Below are 26,311 nucleotides of genomic sequence, written 5' to 3'. Positions count from 1 at the left end.
AGTTTGAGACCAACATTTAATACAGATGGATGATAAATAGTTCTACACCCTAGATGTGAAAGTTATATACAGATGGATGATAAAAAGTTTTACACCCTACATGGATAAGTTCTATACAGATGGATAACAGAAAGTTCTGCACCCTACATGCAAAAGTTATAATAAAATGTTTGTATTTATAAAATATATAAAATGATATGGACCTCCCATGTATTACTAAGAGTTAGTTTGGCTTTCCAGTGTCTGTGGCATATGTTACTGTAAACCACACATCTAAGCAAGTACAATATGGGGTTTGTGTTACTAAACTGTGACATCAGTAGGTTTATGGTATGGCTAATGACACTTTGGAGTTACTGTGGGTCACCTGCTGGGTGCACGTGTGCGCTCTGGGGCCTGCACTGGGACCTGCCCGCACCCAGAACAAAGTCCCTCATTTGGAGGTGAGAAAGTTGGCAACCCTACTTTGAAGCCATGTATATTTTTTCACACAGGCCTTGTATCAGTATCTACTTGGTTACGTTGGTACCATGCTTATATGGAACAAACTCTTAAATGGAAGAATATAGTTTGTCAATATCTAATTTATTCTCAGTAAACCAGGATGAAGTCCCCTTTTCAACCAAACAAGTGCATTAAGAACAAACTGGGCATGGCAGAGCAAAGTTATGCCTTAGTATATTCGGAATTAAAATATATTAATATCATTTAGTCCATATTGTATTTAGTTTTTGTGAGGAGTGTTCAGTCAATAACATGTCAGACTAATGACTGCAGGTGTCTTATAATAGACATATTAGAAGCATGAACAGCCCATTAAAAACTATTGCTACATATCAAAGTAATTGATTGTTACATAATAAGCAGAAAGCTCGTGTTCGTGATGACGACTGAGTCAAACACAGAATGCACCTTGAAATTATGTCTTTATTAATAGGAGGAATAACTCATTCATTGCACTCCACAACCACATTGCATTAATAGTTTTCCTGTGAGATCTGTTTATTAAAGGTGTAGTACGAAAAACATTAAGCAAAATGTCATAAAGCGACTGTATTTAGAAACCTCCCCAGAAACCAAACTAAACCATGTGACTGGCAAAAATGTTTTAAGTCAACTCTGAAAAAGAATTTAATACTGAAAGTAGGTAACACAGGACAACAATAACAAGTCTTCCCAATATGAGAAATCACAGCATTTCTGCAATAAGTACAGGTTATTGTACTTGGCAAAAAAGTACCAATTTGTGACATATGGCAAGACAATGCAGTTATTAAATGTAAAAAAAAAAAATAAAAAACAAAAAACTTCAAATTTAAATAAACGCTTTGCTACTGACTGAGTGCCAAACCTCTCATTCTCCATCACATATTTACATCTATTCACTAGAATACAACACAAAACTAACCCAAAAAAAAAAAAAGAAAATAAACAAAAGAAAAGGAAAAAGAAAAAGTATGGGGAAAAGAATTCATATTTGTTCATTTGGCTCATATCAACTCAATACAGTCAAGCATTAAGTGTGTGGATTTACAGAGGAGTGCTGTAGTCAAAAGTCTGAACATGGATTCGTTTTGTCCCAGTGAGTGTGTGCTTGGACATCTGCCGACCTGGAATTGTTTCTTGTCCTTACACCTTAGCTCAAAAAACAACTGCATGTCTGAGACTACAGTAAACTTAGTTGACCCCTGAGTTTCTAATGCAAAACTAGTGTATGAAATACCTCATTACAGTGTATCTTAGTGCAAGCCAGCAATATGCTTGATTAAACAGGAGGTATATTAGATAGCACCCAAAGCTGACAAGATTCCCCAGAATGGTTACTCTGCTGGCCAAATCACAACAAGCAGTATGGGAGGTGGAGTTTTGCTCTGTATCCTTGTGAAAACCAGCAGTTTCAAAATGCTTGAATTTGTGTTACATTTATAAACATTGTTTTTCATAGAAAATATAAATATCCCTGAATGAAACAGATTCACAGCATTTTTCTCTCGAGGACTCCAGTGCTACTACCATAACGTGGCCATCAAGTGTCTCTACTGTCTCCAGTTAATGCCTCTCCGTCTTTCCTCTAAAGCCTGTAGTTCCAGCCACCAAGTCCTTCATTCACTGTCGTGATAAGTTACCGTCCGCTTGCCCCGGTTACGGGTGTTCACGCGTGTCTTCTTCTGTGATTTGCTGTCCTCCTCGACACTGTCCTCCTCCTCCTCGTCTGAGGCGGCCTGTTGACGGCGCTGCCTTGGCTTGCGGCCGGCAGTCCTTTCGCCGATCACGGACCGTCTGCGACCTCTCCTCTTTGGACTGCTGTGAGACCCTGAGCTGGCAAATGAGTTTTCAGAGGCTGAAGACAACTGCTCGCTTTCTGAGTCGGAGCTGTGATTGCTGCTGCTGTAGCTCTCCTTTCGCTTGTGTTTCGGCCGCTTCTCATTCTTCTTCCCCCTCCTCGTCCTCGTGCAACTGACGTCTTCCTCCTCTTCCTCCTCCTCCTCGCTGGAATCAGATTGGGATGCGGTGTCTTCCTCGTTGCTCTCCGCTTGTTTGGATTCTCGTTTGGGACGCTTGGAGGAGCCTGACTTGCTATTTTTATTGCTCTTGGGCACTGGATCTTTCTCTACACCGTCCTCTCCATCTTCAGAGTCTGAGGTGTAAATTCGTTTCCGCTTGGAAGACGTCTGATTCCTGCTTTCATTGGGAGAGCTTCTTTTAGACTCTCTCTTATTACACCTGTCTTCCTTAGCAACCGTGGCTGTTTTGTTACCGTTCCGCTGTTTGGCTTTGCTCGCAGAGGCAGAGTCTTCCTCAGAAAGGGAGTTGTCACTGATGTATTTCTTTTTGGGCAGGGCCCGGAGGCGCGGCCGTCTGCTAGGTGTGTTGTCCGAATTATCCGACTCTTCGTCTGATGAGCCAGTGGAGCGTTTCCTCCACGACTTCCTCTTGGGTTTGTACTCCTGCTCAGAGCTCTCTGAAGCGGAGGTGTCACCACGAGACCGTTTAGATTTGCTTTTGTTGCTCGTTGCCTTCTTTGTCTTCACCTCAAATTCATCACTGGAGTGATCGCTTTGAACCTCGCGTTCCTTGTCTTTTTTCAGTTTTTTCTTGCGTAGTCCAGATCTCTTTGGAGTATCACTAAGTTCCTCCGACTCTGCTCCATCCAGTTTATTAGTTGAGGCAGATTTTTGTTGATCTTGGCTTTTCGACGATGAAACGCGACTCTTTTTCTTTGAGTCCTTGTGGATCGCGTCCTCCACATTTCTCCCATTTTGGTGCGAGTGTTTCTGTGAATTATGGTCTTTGTCCTCTTCATCCGAGCTTTCAGGCGGTTTGTGTCGTGTGGTCCTGCGTTCAGTGTCCTTTACCTCCTCCTCCTCCTCTCCCTCGCTTGTAATCCTATTTTTCCTGGCTGGAGTGGTTGCTGTGCTTCTGGAGGGTTTCTGAGACACAGCTGTCTGTTCGTCCTCCTCATCGGCTTCTCCAGAGCTCTCCTCTGCAGCTTCCTCCTGCTCAGAGTTGCTGTCAGACTTGTGATGTTTTGCACTGTGTCCGTTCATGTGGGACAAAGTATCTGCAGAGGAAGGGAGGATAAAGTCCAACTGATTAAAGCAACCTTTCATTAGCATTTTAAGGAAAATGTCAACTACAAATTGAACTGAATACAACGGATATGAACATTTCATACCATTTCCCTTGGTCTTTGCTGCTGTTTTTGATGTCTTCCGTTTGGTGGACTTCGTATCTCCATTCTGCTGATTCTGTGAGGAGGATGAAGCATCACTGTCATTGCCCTCCTCCTCCTCCTCCTCATCCTCATCTTCATCCTTTGATTCTCCAGGTGACTCCTTTTTACTCTGAGACGCTAAAAGTAAAAAAAACACATGCAGAGTTGTGATTAAATATTCTTTTAATGTGCCTTAAACATAAAAATGCAACTTTTAAAACCTCAAATGCAAATACATTTTGTATCCTTTTAAGGATATTAAAGGACTGTTTATAAGTGCACGGTCTGTGAGCAATACATCTGTATTTTTCAAGATTTCTTAAAATTGAATTGAATATGATATGTTTAAAGTACCAAAAGAAGCACTTTCAAGTGTCCACCTACCCTGTGCTGATGGCTCTCCGTCTGACTCAGAGCTGCTCTCGAGCACTGCGGTGCGTTTGCTGATCCGGGGTGCATTGCAGAGACGGCTGCTGTTCCTTCTTGGCTTCTCCTCTTCCTCCTCGTAGTCTTCATCGGACGCTTCGAGTAGTTTGATCTTGTTGACGGCCGCCCTTGCAGTCTTTCTCTTGAGTGACCTGCGTCCTGTGATTTCCTCTTCTCTGTCAGAGCCCTGGGACATGGCTCTGTCAGAGTCCTGGTGGCGACGTCTCTCCCTGCGAGACGACCTGCTGCCGTGACCGTTCATCTCTGCTCTGCCCTCTGAAACAAGCCACGTATGGAGGATGTTAAACAAGGTTGGTGGAAATGCCAGCTTCCAACAATAATGCAAAGATAAACATACCTGTATACATAACATCCACTGTAACTAGTCTTATACTACCTTCTACTACATACTAATTAAAACACTTTGGGTTTAAAAGATGTCAGTATGTTTACCAGTCCGTTTCCTGTCTGCAGCAGCACTGTTCCTGGTCAGTCGGGTGCTGCGGCTCTTCTTCGCCCTGCTGGGGTAGCGACGACCTGAAGACTGGGAAGACATCTCACCATCTTCTCCCTCTTCACCTTCACTGTCAAATTCCTCTTCTTCTTCGTCGTCATCTTCTTCCTCCTCCTCCTCCTCCTCTTCACTGTCACTCTCAGCAACTGGCAACGAGAGCAATTACAGGATTATAATTTAACAAGCTTTTTTTTTTTTTAATAAACCACATTACTACTGCTTTTCTTCTCAACTTGAACACAATCCTGACCTTTTTTCCTCTGCTTGGCACTGTTGCCTCTTGTAACTCTGGCTTTCTGTCTACGTTGTTGTTGCCTTGAGGAACCTGGACGTTTCTCCTCCTCCGACTCACTTAGCTCGCTCTCACTGTCAGACTCTGAAGTAGAAGAAATGTCAGAATGCGTTAACATTTTAATTTCCTCTTAAACAGAAGCTTCCTCCCACTTCAGGCTTTATTTCCTTAAACATTCTTCACTTTACAGTCAGTGAGTAATTTAGTTCAGTCAGATATGATGCTTCACTTATTTATACCTGCGAGCTATCAGACTTCACAGGTTTTTAAACTTCAGCCAAACACTAAAATGTTTCTATTGAACAGTAACTCATTAGGGAACATTAACATCCTCACACTTTTCCAATTTTTAAACTACAACAAAAATAGTGCAGAAAATAGTGCTGTTAGCATGAAGTTAGAGTGCCATATTTAGGTTATGAACAGACAAAAAATGGCTATCGGGAAGGCAAAGTTAAATTTGTACCTGGTGTTGATGAAGCAGCTTTGGAGCCGGAGTCATCGTCCGAGGAGCTGTGACCTGAGCTGCTGTTTCGACTCCTCCTGGTCCGCTCTGGAACAGACACTTTGGCTGAGGTAGATTTGGTCACTGACGTCGACTCCACCTTTTCCTGAGTTTTGTGAGCAGCCCTCTTTTGACTTGTGAAAAGAAGAACACAACGTGTAATCAGACAGTGACTTGAACAGGTACAAATTAACATCTACAATCGCACAAGTTTTGAATTAAACCTTGTTGCTTTTCTTTCTATTTATAATGCTTCAATTGTAATTTTCAACTTAAGTTCTCAGGGTTGGGCAAACAAGTTCCACTTAGTATTTATACTATATATACACTATGTCCAATATAGTATCATATGAAAATAATAACAATGACAATAATAACTAATAAAATAAGACAACCCCACCCCCAAGATTATCTAGAATAAGAATGAGGCACAATGTCTAGAAGTCAGGCATTATTTTTTGTCCAACGGGCATGTAGTGTTATGTTGTTTGAGCATTATTAAAGTCAGAAAGGGTCTCAAGGTCTTACAGAATTTGTCATAGCAACTGACTGAGAAGCATGTCATCTCTAAGTTAAGACAGGACATTATGTCTTGAAGCCACTGACTAAGTGTAAGCAGGGCAGCATCATCCCACTAAAGCAAAACTGCACATCTGACAAAGGTTGAGTAATGCCAAACATAGCTACCAGAGATGCTGGATAGTGTATGAAGTTGGTCTGTACAGAATGTTTCAAATAGAGGGCACGGTCAGTACATGTGGATAAGTGTGAGTGATATCAGGATGAATGGACATGTGGACCCTATGAACTACCTTAGTCAGTGACTTTCATAATGTGAGGATTTGTGTGTTGATATAAGGATGAATAGCATTGGTCAGCTGATAGTATTTGCCCTACACCATGATCCTAAGCTGTTTTAAGAATCACAATAGAAACTTTTATGTACGATGTTGACAATGCACCTTTAAATAGAGGGTCAAAAGAAAGAAATGAGTCAACAGGGTTAGTGTCAGGTTCTTCTTTAGCCACATTTTAACAGGTGGCCTTGAGAGCAAGTGAGCTGAGGAGAGACAGAACTAACAGACCTTGTTGAACCAGCGGACTGATCCTGTTGTTGCATTTTCTTTCTGAACCTCTGGCTGCGACGGAGCCTCTCGCTGCACTTGATGGCAGTTTTGTACTCAGATATGACTGTTCTGATTCGCTCCTCGAAGAAGGCAGAGAGCCGCAAGGTCATACTGTAAATCTGGGACAAAACAGATGAGTCAGGGAAGCTAAAACATCAACTGCGAAGTCAAAATATAAATGACTAATAATGATATTCAATCTAAAATCTGAACCCTGAGGAGGTTCAAATAGTTCAACTCAAACCATTATAATTATATGGTTATATCTTAGACTGGCGGGCAGTTCTTCCACAGACTTTAATAACCTACCTTGGAGCGTTTATTGGGTGTATAGGCTTTAGCATTCGCAAATATTAGCCGAGTGTCTTTGCAGAGCTCTACAGGGTTTTCATAACGGTCTTCCCCCAGATTCCTTCTCACTGTGCCAAAGTCCATTGGTGTATCAATGATGTCATGGTAGTCCTGCACACAAAAACAGGCGTTGGACTCAATGTTTACCAGAACAAAACACAAAACACAAAACATATCCCCTGCTGATGTTGCTTAGTTGATAACAAGACCTTAGCGCGCTCTGTTAACTTACTGGGTAGTTCTGAGGATCCACGGGCTGTCTGAACGGTTCAGAGTCCTCACACTCAAATATGTAGTTGAGCAGATTCTTGCACTGTTCCTTCCAGGAGTCTCTGTCTGGCGGCACCTCCACAGAGCGCTGCCAATATCAATCAAGAAGAGGAGAAGATTATGACTAGGGATGCTCGATATTGACTTTTCTGCCGATATTGTACAACTCTTAATTTCCAATACTGATATCACCCGATACTGATATATGCAGGCTTTTTACACCAAAACTATTAGGTAAGAATATAACTAATTATTGTGGAATTAACACATTATGCCTAATTTTATTGTGATGCACCACTGTATGCATACATAAATGCAACATGGCTTTCCAAATGTAAACGAGGAGGTAAACCTCGTGTCTGGTTTGTGTGTTCATGTACATGGCGGTGGACGCTATGTACTTGTTAGCCACAGTTAGCGACCCATGAGTGTAGTGTGTTGTTGTTATACATCATCAAGCGATATTACAGTTTTAAGTAAATATCGGCCGATAACATCCCTAGTTATGACACATAACACATCCTGTCTGCTAAATCATGAACACTCAATCTCAAATTCTCATCCTTATCTTCCCATCCACATAACAATATAACTGATGACCTAAAGCACAAGTTCATAATCAATGTTTCCAAGTTCTTGCTTAACCTTTTAAAACACGTTGTCTTGTTTTTTATAGTAATGTCAAAATCCTTTATATGCAACATTATATATTATAAATTCTCTCTATGTACCTGACGTAGTCTGTGTCCAGAGGAGGTTCCTGGTGCGTCTGCATCCTCTTCCTGTGGCAAATAATTCAATGTTTTAACCAAATCATTATCTATTTTTCCAAAGCCACATATAACTGAAAATGTAACTGCTTATGTGCAAGTTAGAGCCTCTCTCAGTCCACTCTTTTATTTATGTGTCAAATTCAATTAAAGAGGTTAAACTAATATGTCACAATTTAACAGCAGTAAATGATAAATTGACAGACATTATAATACTAAAGATTCAAGATTTGCGAGATGTACCTCATCATCTTCATCCATCTCTTCCACAGCATTGTAAATCTCCATGATATCTGTGCAGCTTGGATTACTGGGAAGAGTAGCAAATATTCAATTTAAAAAGTGTTAAGATCATGTGTTGAATAGTACTGTGCCTGTAATCTGGATACTAACATTACCTACAACAGATTATCATTTTTGTATATATTAGTCTGGTCAAACAAACAAGAAGAACATACTTTACAAATTTCTGGAGGACGTTTGTGATGAGTTTTGCAGAGTGGGCAATCTTGCTCCTTGGCTCGTTGAAAGTGCGGGCATTATGTGCAATGTATCTGGCATCCCAAATTAATGCTGAGAGGCGCCTGTGGACCATCAGAAGAGAGCAGACACACAATGAACCACACTAAGTATTTGTTATTAGAATTCAACAACAGAAGACAATCTGAGGACAGAGCTACAGGTCAGTCGTTGCCCTGTCATCATTAGGCAAGTGGACTAAGGAGAGATTATTGGGACTGACCTGTAGAATCTGTTCAAGAGTCGCAGTCTGATGGTGCCCAGGTCAGTAGGGTAAGCGATCACGGTGCAGTAGGTGGGATACTGGACTAAGTCAACAGGACCAGAGAAGGGAGCTGCAATTTCTGTAGCAGAAATACACAGGAAGGTGAGTCAGTATAAAAGGGGAACAACTATTTTTAAAAAGGAACCTGCAGACACCATGATGCAAGTGACAGACTGAAAATGACAGTAATCAGAGACAGAGAATTTAAGAATATATTTTTGCATACACACCGACAGTGATGAGCTGGTCGATGCCAGCAATGATGCGTTCGCACTCTTCGTCCCTGCTCCTCTCCCCCCACTCGCCCTGCAGAGTCTTGTACATCAGCTCGCTCATCTCCTCTGCTGTCACAGGGATGCCACCTCCCTCTGTCTCTGGCTGCTGGGCTGCACAGCAAACACAGGCTTGATCAATATGTTGCAGCTAAGCTGTCACCCAGTGCATCTCACAGGGGTAGGTACTTTCAGTCCAGTCTTATGCAGGGAATAAAAACACCACACTCATTCTAATCTGAATGCTGACTGGAAAAGGGCCTTAAATATATTCTTATCTCTTATCATGACCTCAACCTGCTCAAAAGCAAGTGAAGCATTCATCACAGGTTGGTAACAAGTGTAAACCTCAAGATATTTCAATGAAAGTCAGAAATGTTGCTAAAGAAAAAGTTAGCTGATCACCAAAGTCAAGAGGATATATCATCTAGAAACCATGAATATTCGCAGAAATTTTTAAGGAAATCCATCAAACAGTTGTCAAGGTATTTTAGCAGTAGTCCAACACAGAGACTGACACTGCAGTCTGTAGAAACACGCCCGCTAGCACGGCTAAAAATTCTTGATTACCATCATCTGGAATAGGTTCCACATCCCAAGGACTCAGCTTCTCAGTTTCTCCGTTGTCCCATCTGATGAAAACATAAAATGGGTTTAAGACAAGTTGCTAGATTCAACTATCAAATTTAAACTAAGCACTTCACTTTGATTTTGAATCATTTTACTAGAAAAACAACTACAAAATATGTTGCCGTCATTGACAACACCACACAGAATCATTGACATGAAGTCCTATACACAGTTTAGCAGAGAGGAGACGAGTAAATGATCCTGACTCAATAGATCACTTATAAACACTGTCATGCCACTTAATGACCACTAGGGGACAATTGGCCAAGTCATGGCCAACTGAATCTGAACTGTTAAAAATAATAATCATAAAAAAATTAGCATCTGTAACATTAACTACAGTTTTCTGTTTAATGCTTGCTGCCATCTTTGAGACAGACGACTCAAAACTGGACAAATGAGGTGAAACTTGGAATAGGGGACAAGGAAATTAATCTTTTCACACTTCTCAACAATTTTCACTTAACTCACTGCACACAGCACCGTATCTCCTGTGTTATCTTATTACATTTGTGGTTTCGCACCTGACTTTGAAGCACTGGAAGAGGCAGTCAGGGTATTCTGGCTGGTATGGCTCCTGACAGACGATGGTCCCAAACCACCAGGCATCATCTATCACTGAGCGGAACCTGTCGTCTGCACAGGAGAGAAGATTACCAAATTTAGCAGGAGAAGGAAGAATGTGTGGCATCTATTTATGCAGGTGGCTGCACTGATGCAATACTTGAAACAGGATGTACAGCCAATCAAAAGTTTGGACACATTTTCTCATTCCAGTGAATGGGGGGAGGTGTCCAAACTTTTGCCTCGTACCATACGTGAACCACGTGATTTTTTGTTTGTTGTTTGAAATCACTCTGGTCTAAGAAGTAGTGATGTTGACATATCAAATTAAATTCTCTCTCCAGAGTAATGCCCCCATACTAGTGTACTTATTAAATGTTGACAGAGTTGTATTCACTAGGAAGCAGTAGAGTACCAGGCTTACTTACTTGGTTGCCAGTTTCTTCGGAGTGCCTCATCATAACTTTGCCTCAACACCAGGAAATCTATTACATCTGGCATGTCATGATACCTGCAGGAGAAATCAGAGGCACTTTAATGGTGAAGTACAAGAAATATACTGCATTGCAAAAAAAACAACAACCATTTATATTTTAAAAGCGGAGAGTTTATGATGATAACCTTTATGGCAACTAGGGCTGCAACTGATGACTGTTTTAATAATCAATTAATCAGTCAATTATTTTTTCGATTAATCAATCAGATAAAAAAAATATATATCATTTAATTTCCACCCCTTTATTCAAAGACAGAGCATTACATTGACAACAGGTTGCTGCTTGAAAGTCCCTGAGGTATTAAAGTAATATTAAATGATAAATAATTTAAAAAACAACTAAATGTTCATGTCATATAGCTTTAACAAAAAACAAAACGTATGCTGTACATAAAAAGATATTTTCTGTTGTTTAAAGGGACCTGAGCTGTCAGAACAATAAATCAAAGATAAATAATAAAGTAAAATGTAAATCACAAAACTGTTAACAGGATGTGTTTCAACATTCAGTGGTGGTTCACTGGTTCTAGTATATAAATATAAATAAGGAAGTTATTTTATTTATCATGAATGATAACATATTGATAATAAAACCTTTATCACACAAATACACAAATATAAGAACACACTTCTAAATTATCCTCCAGCAGTGTCAACCAAGAATCAGCCCTAATGGCACCCAACCTTCATGCCTACAATCAAGTCAAGGCATCTTTTTCCACATTGTGATTAAAATCTTAACTGCACATTTAGTTTCAACATGACGCAGCAAATGTCACCTTCATGTTTGTTAGTTGTTAAGAAAAAGAAAAGCAACAATATTTAACATGTTTTTAAGTAAAGAGCAACTGCTTACTTGACAGAAAATGACTTGTCTGAGATTTTGCCCGTGCCGTGGTCAATAAGAGTCAGCTTCAGGCAGCAGAGTGTTGGAGGACAGACTTCATACTTGATCCCAGTGATCTTCACAAACTCTTGGTCCTAGGAAATATGCAGCAGACTTTCAGTTTTTGATTAACAAAATATGAAAACACACTTAGTAATTGTTTTAGTTGCGTTTACATTTGGTTATAATGATCTCTATAATTTACATCATTTGGATTTGTAATCACCTGCATTTCTCATGATCTGAGTCGAGACTTCATAAATCAAGAAGCCTCTTTCACAATTGTGTTATTTTAAAAAACAGAATTTTCGTTATTATGTTAAGATAGACCTGCGCTGTAACCCTGCTTATCATATTTGTCTTACCCGCAGCTCCATTTTCTTCCATGGCTGTTTGTCCAAGTTGATGGGGTACAGTTCATTCCGGTTCACTGCCTCAACATAAGCCTCATGGCCCTGCCGGAAGTAGATGACCTGACAGACACAGAGATTTGTAAGTTATGGGGGTGATTATTGTGATGCTCTACTACTACCACTGAAACACTTGTCAGAAGAGCTAAGACTAAATCTCTACATCAGCTACATATTTAGGACAACATATCAGGACTTCCTATTCATTCATTTATTTATGGCATCCTGCCCCAATAAAGCTCTGTTATACTGCCTAACAGACATGGACACACCTGCACTACCACATTCAGGTGCACAAAGTTTGTGAGGAAGTTAATATTTGCGTTTCTTCCTTTATTGGAGCACTTAAAATAATTTGATGTTTAAATCATAAAACCCCCCCTGGTCACATTTCTTCGTCTGTCTTTATTTGCAGTGAAGCCTTTCTAGTGTACTTATAAGTTTATCCATGTTTTTATTTCCTTTACATTTTCTCTGCTTCTGTTCTCAAATGTCTTCTGAGTAAGAATAAAGTTTCATCTTGTTGTAAAAAGAAACATGATTTCCTGATTTTAAAAAAAAGTCAAGGTAAATGAACAAGCGTATAGGCTACTATGATTTATGTTCAAGAATGAAACAGAAGCTGGAGATAAAAACAACTATGTAGAAAAAAAATACTGCTTTTGATTGTAACACATACCTCATCACCCATTTGGGGAACAAAAGGTGACTTCCTGGGAATGACATCAGTGATCCACGGTGACGGTCTGAACTCATTGGACACTTCTCTGTTGATGGATGGTCTGGCCTTTGGTCGCTGGTCAGGTCACCAAGATATAAAACGGTAAGTGAGTAAATGTGAACCTGGTTAAAATGTGACAGAGTCTAAAGCAGAGTCTGAGCAATGACGACCCAGTGCAGACTCAGACGGTGACACAGCAGGTTTGTATTCACACATGCAGAGCAGGACGTGCTGCGTTCACTGACTCACCCTGGGCGACTTGTTCTTTGCTTTCTTGGGCTTCTCTTTGCTTTTCTTCCCAGGATTTTCCTCCTCGTCACTCTGCTGCTGCTTCTCCTCCTCTTCCTCATTCTCTTCCTCCTCCTCTTCGGAGCTGCTGAGCTGGCGCCGCACTCGTTTCCGTGAAGATAAGGGGGTTGAGGGCTGCAGGTTGATACCAGCGTCTGCCGTCCAGTCAGAGTACTCGCTAGAAGTGTGGCTGTCCAACCAAAAAAAAAAAAAAAAAGCACTCATGATTACTATTTTAGGTCACAAAAACCAGTGTTAAGTGTTAACCAACTTGTTTGAACTTGCTCGGGGTACCAGATGGTTGAGTACTGCCACCTTAACACCACAAAGCTGTAGTAAAATCTAAATATTTGTCTTATCTGGTGTTCCAAACATGTTAAAACAAGAATGACTATGCACTAGTAACACTTGTTTATAAAACTTTTTTATACCTTGAGCTGTCACTATTCCACTCCTCCTCATCATTGGAAGAGTCTAGGTCACTGCCATCCAATTCATTGTCCTGGACAGATTAAAAAAACATTTAAACATTTAAAATCCCCATCCAAAAAAAAAAAAAAGTGCTTGTAAATGACATTTTTCCCAAAGTCACAGGAGAGTGGAGACTGTGATACCTCAGAGTGTACCTCCGAGCTTGCCGTCTCCTCTCCCTCTTCACATGACAAGTCCATGAAAACAAACGTGTCACCGCAGCCGTGTGCTCGCTTCGTACCGGAAGGTTCATCATCTGAATCATCCTGAGGTGACAGATGGAAGTGACTCAACACCAGTGCAAACATTTGTACAGAAACTGTTGTGAACAGGAGGAAAACAATTCCAAAAAAACACTAACAATTATTTTATCTGCCATTTAAAACTACAAAAATTGGCAATGGGATAAGAAACCTACTCGACAGCTGCTGTAGATAATGCGTCTCTTCTTTGCGTTGTACAGAAAAACCTCGTCATCTCCTTTGGCGGTTCGGACATCCTCCTGGTACCTGGAATCAATTTCCATAGTGTTTTAGAACATAAAGGAATAGAAGCATAACTGAGAATGATCTAAAATGGTTCACATATCAATTACTTGAAACAAAAGCTTCTGAATATTTTCTACAATTTTTCCTTGACACAAATATATAAAAACACTGGATTCTGTTGGTTGTGATCTAAATATTCATCAAAAATCAACTGAGTGAAATCATTTAGATGTTATATAGAAATGTATTGTATGTATTTACCTGTAGCCGCTGGGTGGTAGTTCAGGCACCACCACCCTCCGTCTCCAGGCCTGCAGGTCTCTCTCAGTGGCCATCTGACTGCGAGGAGCATTCTGGTGCATCTGCCTGACACCCTCCACCTGTCCACTGCGGCGCAGACCCACATTAGGAGGAGACTGCACATCTGCTCGGTCGTTCACAGACACTGCAGTGAAGGAAAATAACAAATATTTATTTGAAAAAACAACACACAACCAGCCTCCGACAGCTCCTCAGATCAAAATGCCAGCTGAACGATCCAATGCAGTGCTGGTAGAGTGTTGATACCTCTGCGTGGTGTGCTTGGTGCAGGTGCTGGCGCTGGGCCCTGAGCCCCAGCTTGCCCTTCTGGTCCTGCTCCAGCCTCTGGCTCTGCAACTTGCTGCCGGTCCTGCTGCTGCTGGAGCTGTCGGATGGCCTGGTCCAGAAGGCTGCCGCGTCTTACTGCAGCCTCCTCATGCTCTGCAGTCTGCTGGCTGATCACCTGCTCCACCACCTCGCCATCACCTGAAGATGTGAACACGCAGGGAGAGCAAAAACATGAGGGTACATCAGTGGTAGGTCACACTGCTCAAACACGCAGCAGTTTAAAATACAAGTTTCTCCTGGCGTTTCATGGCGACATAATTATGTTTTAAAAATCTCAATTAAAGCCTGCATCCTTACTAGTGGCAACATATCCCAGTTGAGGAACCAGGTGTTCAGCAGCGATGTTCTCCCGCCCTGGAACCAGACGCTGGTACCTGAAAATCAGGGCAGGAAGAAAAAAAATCTAAATATTGAACAAGTTCAGGATATATTTTAAACTGAATACAGCTGCTGATTCTTTTGACAGATCATTTGTCGTTTTAAATTAATCAATGACCTAACTGTGAATTATACAAAGATCTGATGTAAAACAAGGATAATACTACAAAGCAGTAAAAACAGCTGGAGACCAACATAAAAAGATTAACGTCAACAACATTACTCATCAATGATCATTGTGAAAGTGTAACTGAAAGGCCATGTCTACCTTGGTGGATGGGGGTTTCCATCCACGTCCACCAGGAAGGGTGGGGGCATGAGATGAGGCGCCTGCTGTGTCTGTTCATCCAGAACAAAACCATTGGTGTCCCGGATCAGCGGCCTGTAGTCTGTGTGGAAGAACACCTGGTCTGGAAGCTGCAGAGACCAAGAGGAAGAAAGATTCGACTTCATCCAGCTGCATGTGTTAGATTAACAGGATCTAGGATTATTCAGATTCTCACACGATTATTTTTAGAAGCCTAGTGTGACATTTTCAAATCATACAGTGAACCCTAAGAATGACATTAATGCAGTTTTCACCTGACAACTATGATGAATTGTCTGAGTGAAGCTTTAAAATGTACATGTGAGATTTATTCTTGCCTTCTCATAGGGCTTGGAACTGCCGAAGCCAAAGATGAGCAGATGGCCATGGGAGTCTGTGCAGGCGAAACGCTGACCATCAGGGGTGAATTTACCATCAAAAACGGCTCCGTGACCCTGACCCTCAATCTGAAAGAGAAACACGGAACAGTCCCCAGGTAAAGAAAATGAAGTGAAAAGGAGACAAACTAAGCACAAAGGCAGAGAATTTTTAACAATAGCCAAAATGTTTTTTTTCCCCATTTAGGTTTTCAATACTTGTTCACAATTCATGTCCATGGATGTATTTTCTTTTCAGATCGTGAGGTGCCTTGAAGTAGATTTGAATAAATATCACAATCCTTTTATACTCCATTTTCACTGTTTGTGCAGAGATAACAAAACGAATGCTGCAGTCAGACTCAATGCTAAATACACAGATAGATTAAAAATGGGAAAAATCATCCTGAAAAGGGCTGTGAACAGTGAAGTAGCAGATTCAGAAGAAATCAGTGATGGATTAAGGCTGAAAAACATTTGACAGCACACTTCATGATTACTACTTGCTCATTATGGTGCAGTGCTGATGTGCTCAGTGTCAGCGTACCATGTTAAAGTAGTGCTGTGTGTTTGTCCCTCGCAGCAGGTCCCATATGAAGACATTCCCGTCATGGCCGGCAGACAGGATGATCCTGGGGTCAAAGGGGTGCGGTTCCAGGACAAACACCTCAGCCTCGTGGCCCTGAGAACAACAACAACAACAACAAAGTCAGGTTAGTCTCTTCTTTAAGTGTCTGGAAGTAAACTTAGATGCTTGTCATGTATGCTCAACAGAAGGACGACTTTGTGCACAATTACTTTAAGGATATGTAGCAGCTGTCCTGTGTAGGAGTTCCACACTTTGAGGAGATGGTTGTTAACGGCTGTGATGACTGTATTGTCATGGCGATCCCACGCTACCATGGTGACTTTGGGTTTGAAGTAGCTTTCCTCTTCACTCATTTGTTCAGCACTGACAGAGAAAAAAAAGACATATACATGACGCACTGCTTAAAATACATATCCAACTGTGATGCAGTCATACGTTTACTGAAAACATGACAATTCTAGAAAAATCCACTGCTAAATGATAAACGTCACTGCTGAAATTTCACATTGTACAAAATAATCCTGACAAACTAACTATATGCATTCTCTCCGCTTTGAGTAGCTAACAGCCATTACTACTCCTCCTCCTCCTCCTCCTCCTCCTCCTCCTCCTCTTCCACCTACACAAATGGCAGCAGAGAGGCCCCAGTGGAGTGAAATGATAGATAAAGTTTTACTCGACTTGATGATCCTCGTCACTTAAAGTGCAATAAAACCATAGTTCTCCACTTATCCTAAAATTTGGCAAATTGTTGTGAAGTTAGCTGCTGGCAAAGACAAACCAGCCACACCTGCAGCAGTGAATCACAGCTGCAACAGAGGGAGGACAGAGGGAGGATACGATGAAACTGATGTCTGTAGTCTTCTCTCTTTCTAAACTTTACTCATTATTTTCATGTCAAAAATGTTTTCAGACATGTTAGTAACATGTTTCATATTTTGAATTAATTTTTTGAAGAATACTTTAAAGACACAAAACAATTCTTCAGTAAAAAAAAAAACAAAAGTAACAATTAAGAACTGGACCAATAATATGAATAAAATCCCAACAGTATGCCTCCCTACAGCTCCTCCACACAATTATTCTTTGTGCTTGTGTTTTCTATTTCATTTTGCTGAAGGAGATAAAGTTCCTAACACTGTTTCGGCTCAAAGAACATCTGCACTCTTCTCATTTTGTGTCATAAAGCAATCCAGCAGATGTCCCACAAAAATCTAATAATGAACAAACTGGATTCATTTAGTTTGATCTGATAATGACTTCTTCACCTAAATGAGTGAGGAAAAGTAATTCTTCATTTATTATTAGTGAGAAAACCAGCAGCAAAACTGGGTCATTCAAAAGCTGCTAATGTTTCTCATCACTGCTGAAAATGAAAGTAAACTCGAGTGATGTTGATCAAAGTTCTCTTTGCGGTTTGTGGTTTTCACACTGCTACAATGTGTACGTAACATCATTAATGAAACTCTTGTGTTTATCTATCTCTTGTGTCGCTGTATGCTGCTGTAGCAACACCACACATAAAAAAGATGGTGAAAACTGTTGGTTAATATGCAGCTATGAAAAATGTTAATTATTTTTGTAATTAAAATTCACTTTTAGTTTACAGCCTCTGGCAGTTTAAACAATTAGAAACTGCCACTGAGGCTCCTTTATGGCTCTTAACGCAAAGACAAGCTCTGAGTAGTAAACACCGTGTTTTTCTTGCACTAGAAAAAAAAAAGATGAAGGAAGCTGACAGTATGACTAAACTGATTACCACAACTTTGTCAGTCAAACATATCCGATATGCATCTGCAAGTACAAACAAGTTAACAAGCAGAATACAGAATAAGGAAGGAATATCTAACCTTTGTTTGTTACATCCAAGTAACAAATATAACCCTTTTCAAATCATACTGTAGCAAAGAGTTTCCACATCATGTTGCTATAACCAACAACAACAATGCATCTTCTTGTCAGACTTTCATTTTAAAGCATATCAGCAGAGAAAGGTTTTTAGAAATCCACATTCATATATTGACATAAAAACCCTGCATTGCTCAGCCCTTAGATGAAAGTGCCTTCACATCCAGTTGGCTGCTTTACAAGCAGATGAGGGCGGTGCTTACAATCTGACAACTGAAAATAATAAATACATTCCGGCAAATGGATTCCTCAGCTGCAGTCAGCACCTGGTTCACTTGGACGTTCTCCGACAGCTCTCTGATGCAGACCACAGAGCAAATGTTTGAGTTTAATTGAGCAAACCAACCTGATACTTTTTATAGCAAATGGGGATTTGGGTCTTGTTTGCCAGTATTCTGCTGAATATTCAGTGTACAGCTGATTCTCATGAAAAATGATGATTTTTTAAGGACACATCAAAGAAATGGCTCTTACCCTGGAATAGTGGCAGACATGTTGAGCAGGATGCACCTCCACTGCTGTCGCTGATGGAGCTTCCAGATTCGCGCTGTTCCATCTCGACTTCCACTCACAAACCTGAGAAAAGACAGTAACTAAAACCTTACACCAACACTTTAAACAACATGTTCAATTCAGTCTTAATCTTTTTTTCTTTTTAAAGATTTTCTCTGGAATAGACGCCTTTATTTGAATGTAGAGAGACAGGAAATTACAGGAGAGAGAGGGGGGTGTGACATGCAGAAAGGTCTGCATGACGGGACTTGAACCGGGGTCCGCTACATACATGGCATGCGCTCTTAACCACTCGACCACCTGCATGCCTCAGTCTTAATCTTTATGATATATGCATGGTGCAGTGTTCAACTGAATACACAATCATGATATCATACCTTTCACCTGAGTGGCAAAATTGGATGCTGTCAACTTTGTCCTAGAGAGAGCAGATATAAAGAGAGCGATCATCAGTAAGTAGACATTAAAGCTTCATGTGTTACACCAGAATATGCAGCTAAAGGTTTTACATGAATATGTTCCCTATATGCACAGCATAATAAATAAGCTGCTCTTGAGAGGCCTGTGTTCTTACCGTGTGCTCATGGAGCTCTGATATCTTCTCTGGACTCCCGCTACCCAAGTAATATATCCTGATGACATCATCAGTACTTCCTGTTGCTAAGAAAATTCCACCTGAAAATAAATGATAGGAAAAAAACTGAATTAAGTGTTATAGTAATCATTGAGAAGCAGATTATATATAGATTAGTTAGAAAAACAAAAACAAACAAGGTTTACATGCAACATAATGTACTTCAAGGGATGTTGGACTCATTACCTGGACTGAATGAGGAGCACACAGTCTGAACTCCCGGCCTCGGTCGCTCTGTAAACTTGTGTGGCCGATCACTTAGGAGATAGGATAAAAAGGAGAAATCATTTTACACAAAACAGGACAGGTTTGTCTGAAGTTTACTGACATGTCCAGGGCAACACCAACACACGCAGTAAAAAAAGAGTAGGCTTCATTTGTCGATACTGTGTTCTTTGCTTTTTGTTTCTTTAAAAACAGTATTTCATGATACAATTCATACAAATTATCTTGAGCATTTGCCCATATTTGCATATGAAAATACGCCCACATCATCATTTACCCAAACATGCTAATTGACAACCAACAGTTCATTACACTTCCAAGTCTAACTTTTACATTTAGTGTTTAATTGACAGTTGTTGAAGGATAAGTCAACAAGTAAAGTTTCATTTCATTCAGCTTCAATATGGACAGATGTGATTACAGTCAGGTTAGAGGATGGGTTTACATTCCTTTGCCAGATAAGTCTCATCAATACATTTCCAGGACAACAGAGATGACTTCATACACCTTTAGTTCAAGTCCATTTTGAATATCTGATTGGTTCAGTTCTTTCATATTTTAACTGTGTTGCTTTCTATACAAGGTGCTTGCAAGTTCAAGTTATCATGGGAAAGCAGGCTTTTTGCATGCAGCTTCATTAGGGGCTGTATTAGCAATTTCATTTAAAAAAAAGCAGTCAACCCAGTTTGGCTTGTCTTCCAGTGTTTGCTGAAGGCCAACCCCCATATTTCCATAAGGAAAGCTGCCATCTTTAACTCCATTTACATAACAGCCAACAGCAGAGCATGTTACAGTGTTTACTAAGAGCCATGTTGGTCTAACTGATATACAAACAAACTCAACCCTGTTTTGTTTCAGTATCCGCAATGGGGGCATTTCCTTTCAAATCTTCAATACACTGTTCACAATCTTTTGCTTTTTTTTTTTTTTTTTTAAACAATGAAAATTTTCTTGCTTACTTCTGGAATATTTATTAGTTCACAAAGTTTCGGTCTGTCCGACCTTCATCAGGTGGGCTGTTTTTGAAATTACATTTCCTCATAAATGGCCTCATAAAACACAAAGTATTCATAGTAAACAAGATACTAACATGTTTTGCTGTTCATTTTGTTCATACATTTCTTTAAAAAGGTGTTACAATTTCATACACATATAAGTTTATTTGAACCAGCACTCACCTGAAGTTGATGTTGTTGACGTCCCACTGCCAGAAGCAGACAGTAGCATCAGTTCCAGTGGACAGCATGTAACGTTTTGAGCCCTTAGCAAACGGTGAGAACTGAAACGAGAAGAGACGTTCACAGATCAGGCACCTGAATTATTTACATTATACTCAAGAAATGCAATCTGAATAAACCTCTTACTGCCCTGTTCAAGTCAAAGCCTGATCTTGAGCCAAAATGCAAAAAATAAAACAAACCAGGGTTAAATTGTATTCATCATGTACACTAAAAATTACAAGCACAGTGCTGACATGATATAAAACAATAACTAGCAGATTCACTGGACCAGAATTACTTTTCTGTGGCTTCCATCCAGACAGTTTAACATGCTCACAGTTGGCAAGTTGATAATGATGATATATCAACAGAAAAAAAGAGTGCCCTTTATTTTGACTTCCATGATGTGGGACAGCCCTGTGTTTAAAGAGACAGAATAAGTGTGTTATGTTACCTGTAGGGAGGTAATGGGTCCACTGTGCCCCTGCAGCACAGCCACAGGTGCACAGGTACGAAGGCACCATACACGGATGGTCTTGTCACAGCTTCCTGCGGCAATGAGCGTGTTCTCATAACTAACCGCCAAGTCCGTGATTTCTGCAGAGTGTCCTCGCAATGTTGAATGAAGCCTTCCATCAAATGAAGACCAAATCTTCACCAAACAGTCATCTGAGCCCTGACAAAATAAAAAAATCAGTTAAACAAGCCAGACAAAGCAGGTATACTGGCTGTATTCTACTTCAGCATACATTTAAAAAAAATGCAGCATTAATCTCCCACTGTGCTAATCAGAGCTTTTCAAAGAGCCATAACCAAATTACAATTACAATGATTCAAACACATTAGGTAGAGTTTATTGAGTAGGGGGATGTGTTGAATCTTACTGTGAAGATCCTGAGACCGGTGCGATCAAAGGCGATACAGTACACTGCAGACAGATGCCCTAGGATCCGCCTATGTAGCCGCATGTGCTCATAGTTGCTGACAGGATTGATGGAGCTGAAGCGATGTACTCCCGTCAGCTCTCTTCCTCGATGGACCTTCACTGTTGATGATGAGATGCAAATCATCAGAATGTGGTGACGACATTAGTGGGTTGCAACAGGACTGGGATCGACACAAATACTGTGGGTGTGAGATATAATTACTCTAATGTGGACAAGAGTGGAGGGAAGTGTTATGATCATCACGGGATGAAAGTCAACTTATGAAAATACAAAAGGCTGTTATTCTTGGGCTTAACTAAACATGTGGTGTTGTCTTCCAATAAACCCAATGTGCCATATAAAAATTGAGTTTGTCTCTCTCGCTTTCTTTCTTTATATATCTTTTTATACTTAACGTGTCAGTTACATAAATGTAGCAATGTCAATAGCGACGAAAAGAAACTGCCACCTCCAATTCAAACCTGATCTGTAAACAATAATAATATCACAGCTGCTCTGAAGTCTAGTGCATCTGGTTTATATCTGTTGCTAAGGGAAACGACAAAATATCAAAGAAACAAGAACACCGTCCATAATGTTTTTATCTACTTTAAGTATCACTGCCTCAAGCTGAAGCTGTTTAAGCATTTAATGAAGATCATTTGTAGTTAAGGTCTTCTGAAAAGGCAGCTTTATAACTTCAACAGCATTTTTTGAGTAAAGAAAATCCAAAAGACCTACATGTGGATTATTTTGTTAGACCCACTGGGCAGGGAAGGACAGGTTTAAATAGAAACAATGGTAACCAGAATCTTTGCAGCACTGAAACAGTTGAAATCCTCACAACTCTAGATGAAATACTGGCTTATGTTCAATATAACTGACAACTTGACAACCATCACTGCTACAATGCAACAGACCACATCCAGACTTGACCTGAGTCATGGCAGCAGACCAAACTCACTGTCAGCAATGGCCTTGCGCCAAAATATATACAAATACAGGAACATACAGTGTAAAACATATGCCATTTAAGACTGTGTCCAATGATTCAATGACTTGTCAGCACACACATTACATACATGGTGAGTGGACAGAGGTAGCAAGCAATACCACGCCCAGAACAAGCATCATTTCCAGCACAAAACAGGAATATTGACTGAGGCTGAACCTACCTAGATGTGGCGGCTTCTTGCAGTTCAAAGGCCTCTCTGGTGGTCTGCCCCTGTGAAGGGCTGCATATGATGAAGCTTTAAACCGCACATTGTCGCAATCTGAAAACAAAATGGAAAGTTCTCAGGATTACTCAGCTGTTTACCAGCTGAATGTGGGAAACAAATGTAACAGTTTTGGCTATTGCACAAAGCCAGGGAACTATTCAAACCTTTATATTATGTAAAAGTCAGTCTAAGAGGGATGTATAATTTCCACTGCATAGACTCTATGGAGAAAAAAAAGCTTATCAGAGATGTCTTCCCCCCCAAAACACTTAAGAGGCTCTTTAAAGATTGTGTACCTTTTGCGGTCCTAAGCATTGACTGCTTTCCAGAACCCAGGAGAGAGTGTACACCTGGGACACAAGATGGCACTTCTTTGTCAAGAAGTGGTCCAATCTGCTTACATATCTGGAGCAAATGGTCTGGTGCAATATGTCTGTTGGCTGCAACCTGCCAGGGTAAACAAAGACAGATCAGGGATATGACACTGAATACAGATTATGACACAGCGTAGCCTACAGATCATTGCTGAAACAATTAGTTGATTAATGGATGGACTGAGAATTACACAACTGTTTTAATGATAAGTCATTCATTTATCGAGCCAAAAAGGCAATGCATTTGCTGGCAACCCCCTCTCAAAAGCGAAGATTTGCTACTCTTCTCTGTTTTATATCGTTGTAAATTACACACCCTTTAGTTTTGGACAGTTGGTTAGACAAGACAAGCAGGACATTGCTTTGGATTTTAAGTCCAAGAACTTGTGATGGGAATTTCTCATTATTTTCTTACATCTATAGGGACTATACAAAGTAAATTGATTAAATCAGAAAAATAAGTAACATCTATAATAAAAATTCTATATTGAAAATTGTCATTAGTAGCAGCCCTAATACATATTTGTATGTGTTATATATGTACAGTATATCCTACTAACAACATATAATAAAGATTTTCTAATAGGAGTTTGCTTTGTATATTTTTATGTGGAATAATACAGGGTTTATTCTGCAAGTTCTAGGTCGGAAACCAGTACAATTGTTTCTCATTTAGGGAACCCTTCTCAAATACTGAGCAACATAAAAACAGTCTTATGTTTTAAAGTAAACTACCAAGAAATCAGAACCATTTTGTTGCACATGGCTCAATTTGAGTCTTCAATGTACAGCAGACTATATTTCTAAAACCCTGAAATCTCTGAATGTAGTCGTATGATGATAATAATATGATATTATCAGTAAGTTATTAGTGAGTAAATGTCTGACAGGGCAGTCGGTTGTTTCATGTGCTGTTTGGGGAGGCGTGGCTTCTTATGCAAAAACTCTTTATCGACCAATCACAGCTAAGGGTCACATGCAAAATAACGCAGAGACAGCACATCTCGCCCTCTGATTGGCCAGCAGGGCGGTCTCGGCGTCTCCAAGAGCTGAACTACCCACCCTATCTGCAGTACAACAGTCGGGACTAAACAATATTACCGTAAACCCCTCTCTCCCAAATACCTGCTTTCTGGGCCCATTTATCGCAGTTTTACTTAAAAAATTAAGTCAGCGGGGACGAGTTGTGACCTTGTCAACCACCACGACTAAAGGATATCCAGCGGTAATCGGCAGGAAGAAGAACAAAGACCGTAAACAAGCACCGAGTCCCCCCTCCCTGTCACAAGACAATAACAACCGTCCACAATGAAGTTAGCAGCACATATTAAATATTATCTCACCACATCTTCATATGTTCTCGGGTGCTCGTTTCCCTGCCAGTCCAATCTCCCCGGTAAGACCTGTGGGGAAAAAAATAAAATACTTTTGAATTAAACCCACAGAAAACCACCAGCAACCTGCACATTATTTAGCCGGTTAAAAAAACCCGAGTGATGTCAAACGAGTGAGACGTCGAGGAGGTATTAAAAAAGTCGACTGAGTGAAACAAGTTTTATGCCAAGACTAGACGACTAGCAGCTAGCACCAACAAGCAGCAGAAATGTTACACACCTGATATTCCTCCAACTCGCTCGCCAGGACCTGCGGTGGATTGATTAAAAGAGGTGAATCAGATTAACGTCGCCTCTATTAAGTGTTATTATCAACTAGCTAGTTAAACTAATTTCCGAAAAGACACAAGACACGGTGCCAGTCGAGGCATGCTAGCTCACCTCAGCCGCTCTCCGACACGGACCCGTTGTCAGAAAACGAGAAATCAAGTAGTAGAGCTCTGAAATTGAACAGAGGGGAAGTAAAATAGTGAGAAAAGCAGCAGGGAGATCAATTAACACCGGCGATATCGTTGTAAATTGAGCTATCAATTGGGTTTACTTGTGCTGCTTACCCGACTCAAGGAGCGAAATGTTCCGATTTTTGGCCATTGAAACGGACGTGATTTTTGGGAGAAGTGAAAAGAAATTTCAGGCTAACTTTGTGACTACAGAGAATAGGATATATTTATTTAATTTCCGTTACACAGCTCTGACCCCCCTCCACGGTTGCTCCCGCTTTCTATTCAGCCTGTTTGCAGTCGCCATTGGAAGGATGAGGCCCTCAGCGATACGACTTACTTCCGCCACAGCGGAGCGCACACAGGAAAAAGGGGGTGGGGAGGAGGAGCTTTCTTCAACAAAAGACACACAAAAAGTACACACGTTAGCCCGGAGCCGAGCGGCAGCTGCGCGATCTTACTGCTACAGTGGCTCTTAGTACGATTGACAAACTCTATCGTTTAAAATAAAACGGAGAAAACTAATGTATATGTTCAATGCAGTGCAACGTTAACACGCCCGGCCCCTCTGTACCGAGCAAGGTCGTGAGGTCTGCACATGACGTCATAGGCAATGAGTTGCCTTATCAATGTGATTGTAAACAACAAAAAAACTAAAAAGCTTTTAAACATTATGGACTTTTCTCCACCTGAAACCTCTGACTGAATATGTTTATATTTCTGTATGTGTGTATTCCTCTTTTTTAAAACAGTTTTTTAATGTTTTCATTTTATTTTAAAAATCAGATTTGATTTGTGTTGTTGAAATATAATTGAAACTCTATTCAATGTGTTAAAGCAATGTATCCATAATGAAGACGTTATCCCCAACAACTTGAATTGTGCATAATATATATCCAATCAACATATTTGTTTATTTCAAGATTTGTGGATTACAATAAGGATTACAATTCATACAGAAAGAAGAAGTTAGTATCTATCACTATTCTAGAAAAAAAAGACTCTCAAACCACTCAAACCAACCATTCAATTAAGCTGGAAGCTGAGGATGTACTATTAGTACTATAAGTCTTGTCCATCATTTGAACTTTACTGTACAATAGGCTACCAAGTATGTTTTGATTATTTAACCCAACTACTCGTCTACCCTTATTCCTATCCCCCTACCCCTCTCTCCA

At 40.4% G+C, this 26,311-nt stretch overlaps 1 protein-coding gene across 1 annotated transcript; it reads right to left on the bottom strand.

Annotated features, from left to right (window-relative positions):
* Nucleotides 1-909: 909 nt before the first annotated feature.
* On the bottom strand, nt 910-25,457 carry brwd1 (bromodomain and WD repeat domain containing 1). Its single transcript, XM_053321360.1, has 44 exons — nt 25,248-25,457; nt 25,075-25,133; nt 24,914-24,943; nt 24,643-24,702; nt 23,222-23,372; nt 22,881-22,979; nt 21,664-21,824; nt 21,234-21,455; nt 20,738-20,838; nt 19,521-19,591; nt 19,275-19,375; nt 19,078-19,118; nt 18,662-18,763; nt 16,489-16,642; nt 16,238-16,372; nt 15,652-15,780; nt 15,275-15,423; nt 14,926-15,002; nt 14,548-14,766; nt 14,242-14,425; nt 13,911-14,001; nt 13,636-13,758; nt 13,453-13,523; nt 12,983-13,211; nt 12,692-12,808; nt 11,968-12,075; nt 11,573-11,697; nt 10,649-10,731; nt 10,181-10,292; nt 9,597-9,658; nt 8,985-9,140; nt 8,713-8,833; nt 8,429-8,554; nt 8,214-8,280; nt 7,932-7,982; nt 7,163-7,288; nt 6,889-7,041; nt 6,538-6,698; nt 5,414-5,586; nt 4,906-5,031; nt 4,595-4,801; nt 4,100-4,417; nt 3,677-3,853; nt 910-3,562 (listed from the first exon to the last, which is right to left on the bottom strand). Exons 1-44 carry the CDS (start codon nt 25,282-25,284, stop codon nt 2,103-2,105), a joined length of 6,825 nt encoding a protein of 2,274 aa, XP_053177335.1. The 5' UTR covers nt 25,285-25,457; the 3' UTR covers nt 910-2,102.
* Nucleotides 25,458-26,311: the final 854 nt, after the last annotated feature.

This window comes from Scomber japonicus, chromosome 6 (assembly GCF_027409825.1).
Source record: "Scomber japonicus isolate fScoJap1 chromosome 6, fScoJap1.pri, whole genome shotgun sequence".
Taxonomy (NCBI): Eukaryota; Metazoa; Chordata; class Actinopteri; order Scombriformes; family Scombridae; genus Scomber; species Scomber japonicus.
The sequence above is the reverse complement of the archived record's forward strand: the minus strand, read 5'-3'. Positions and strand labels throughout refer to the sequence as shown.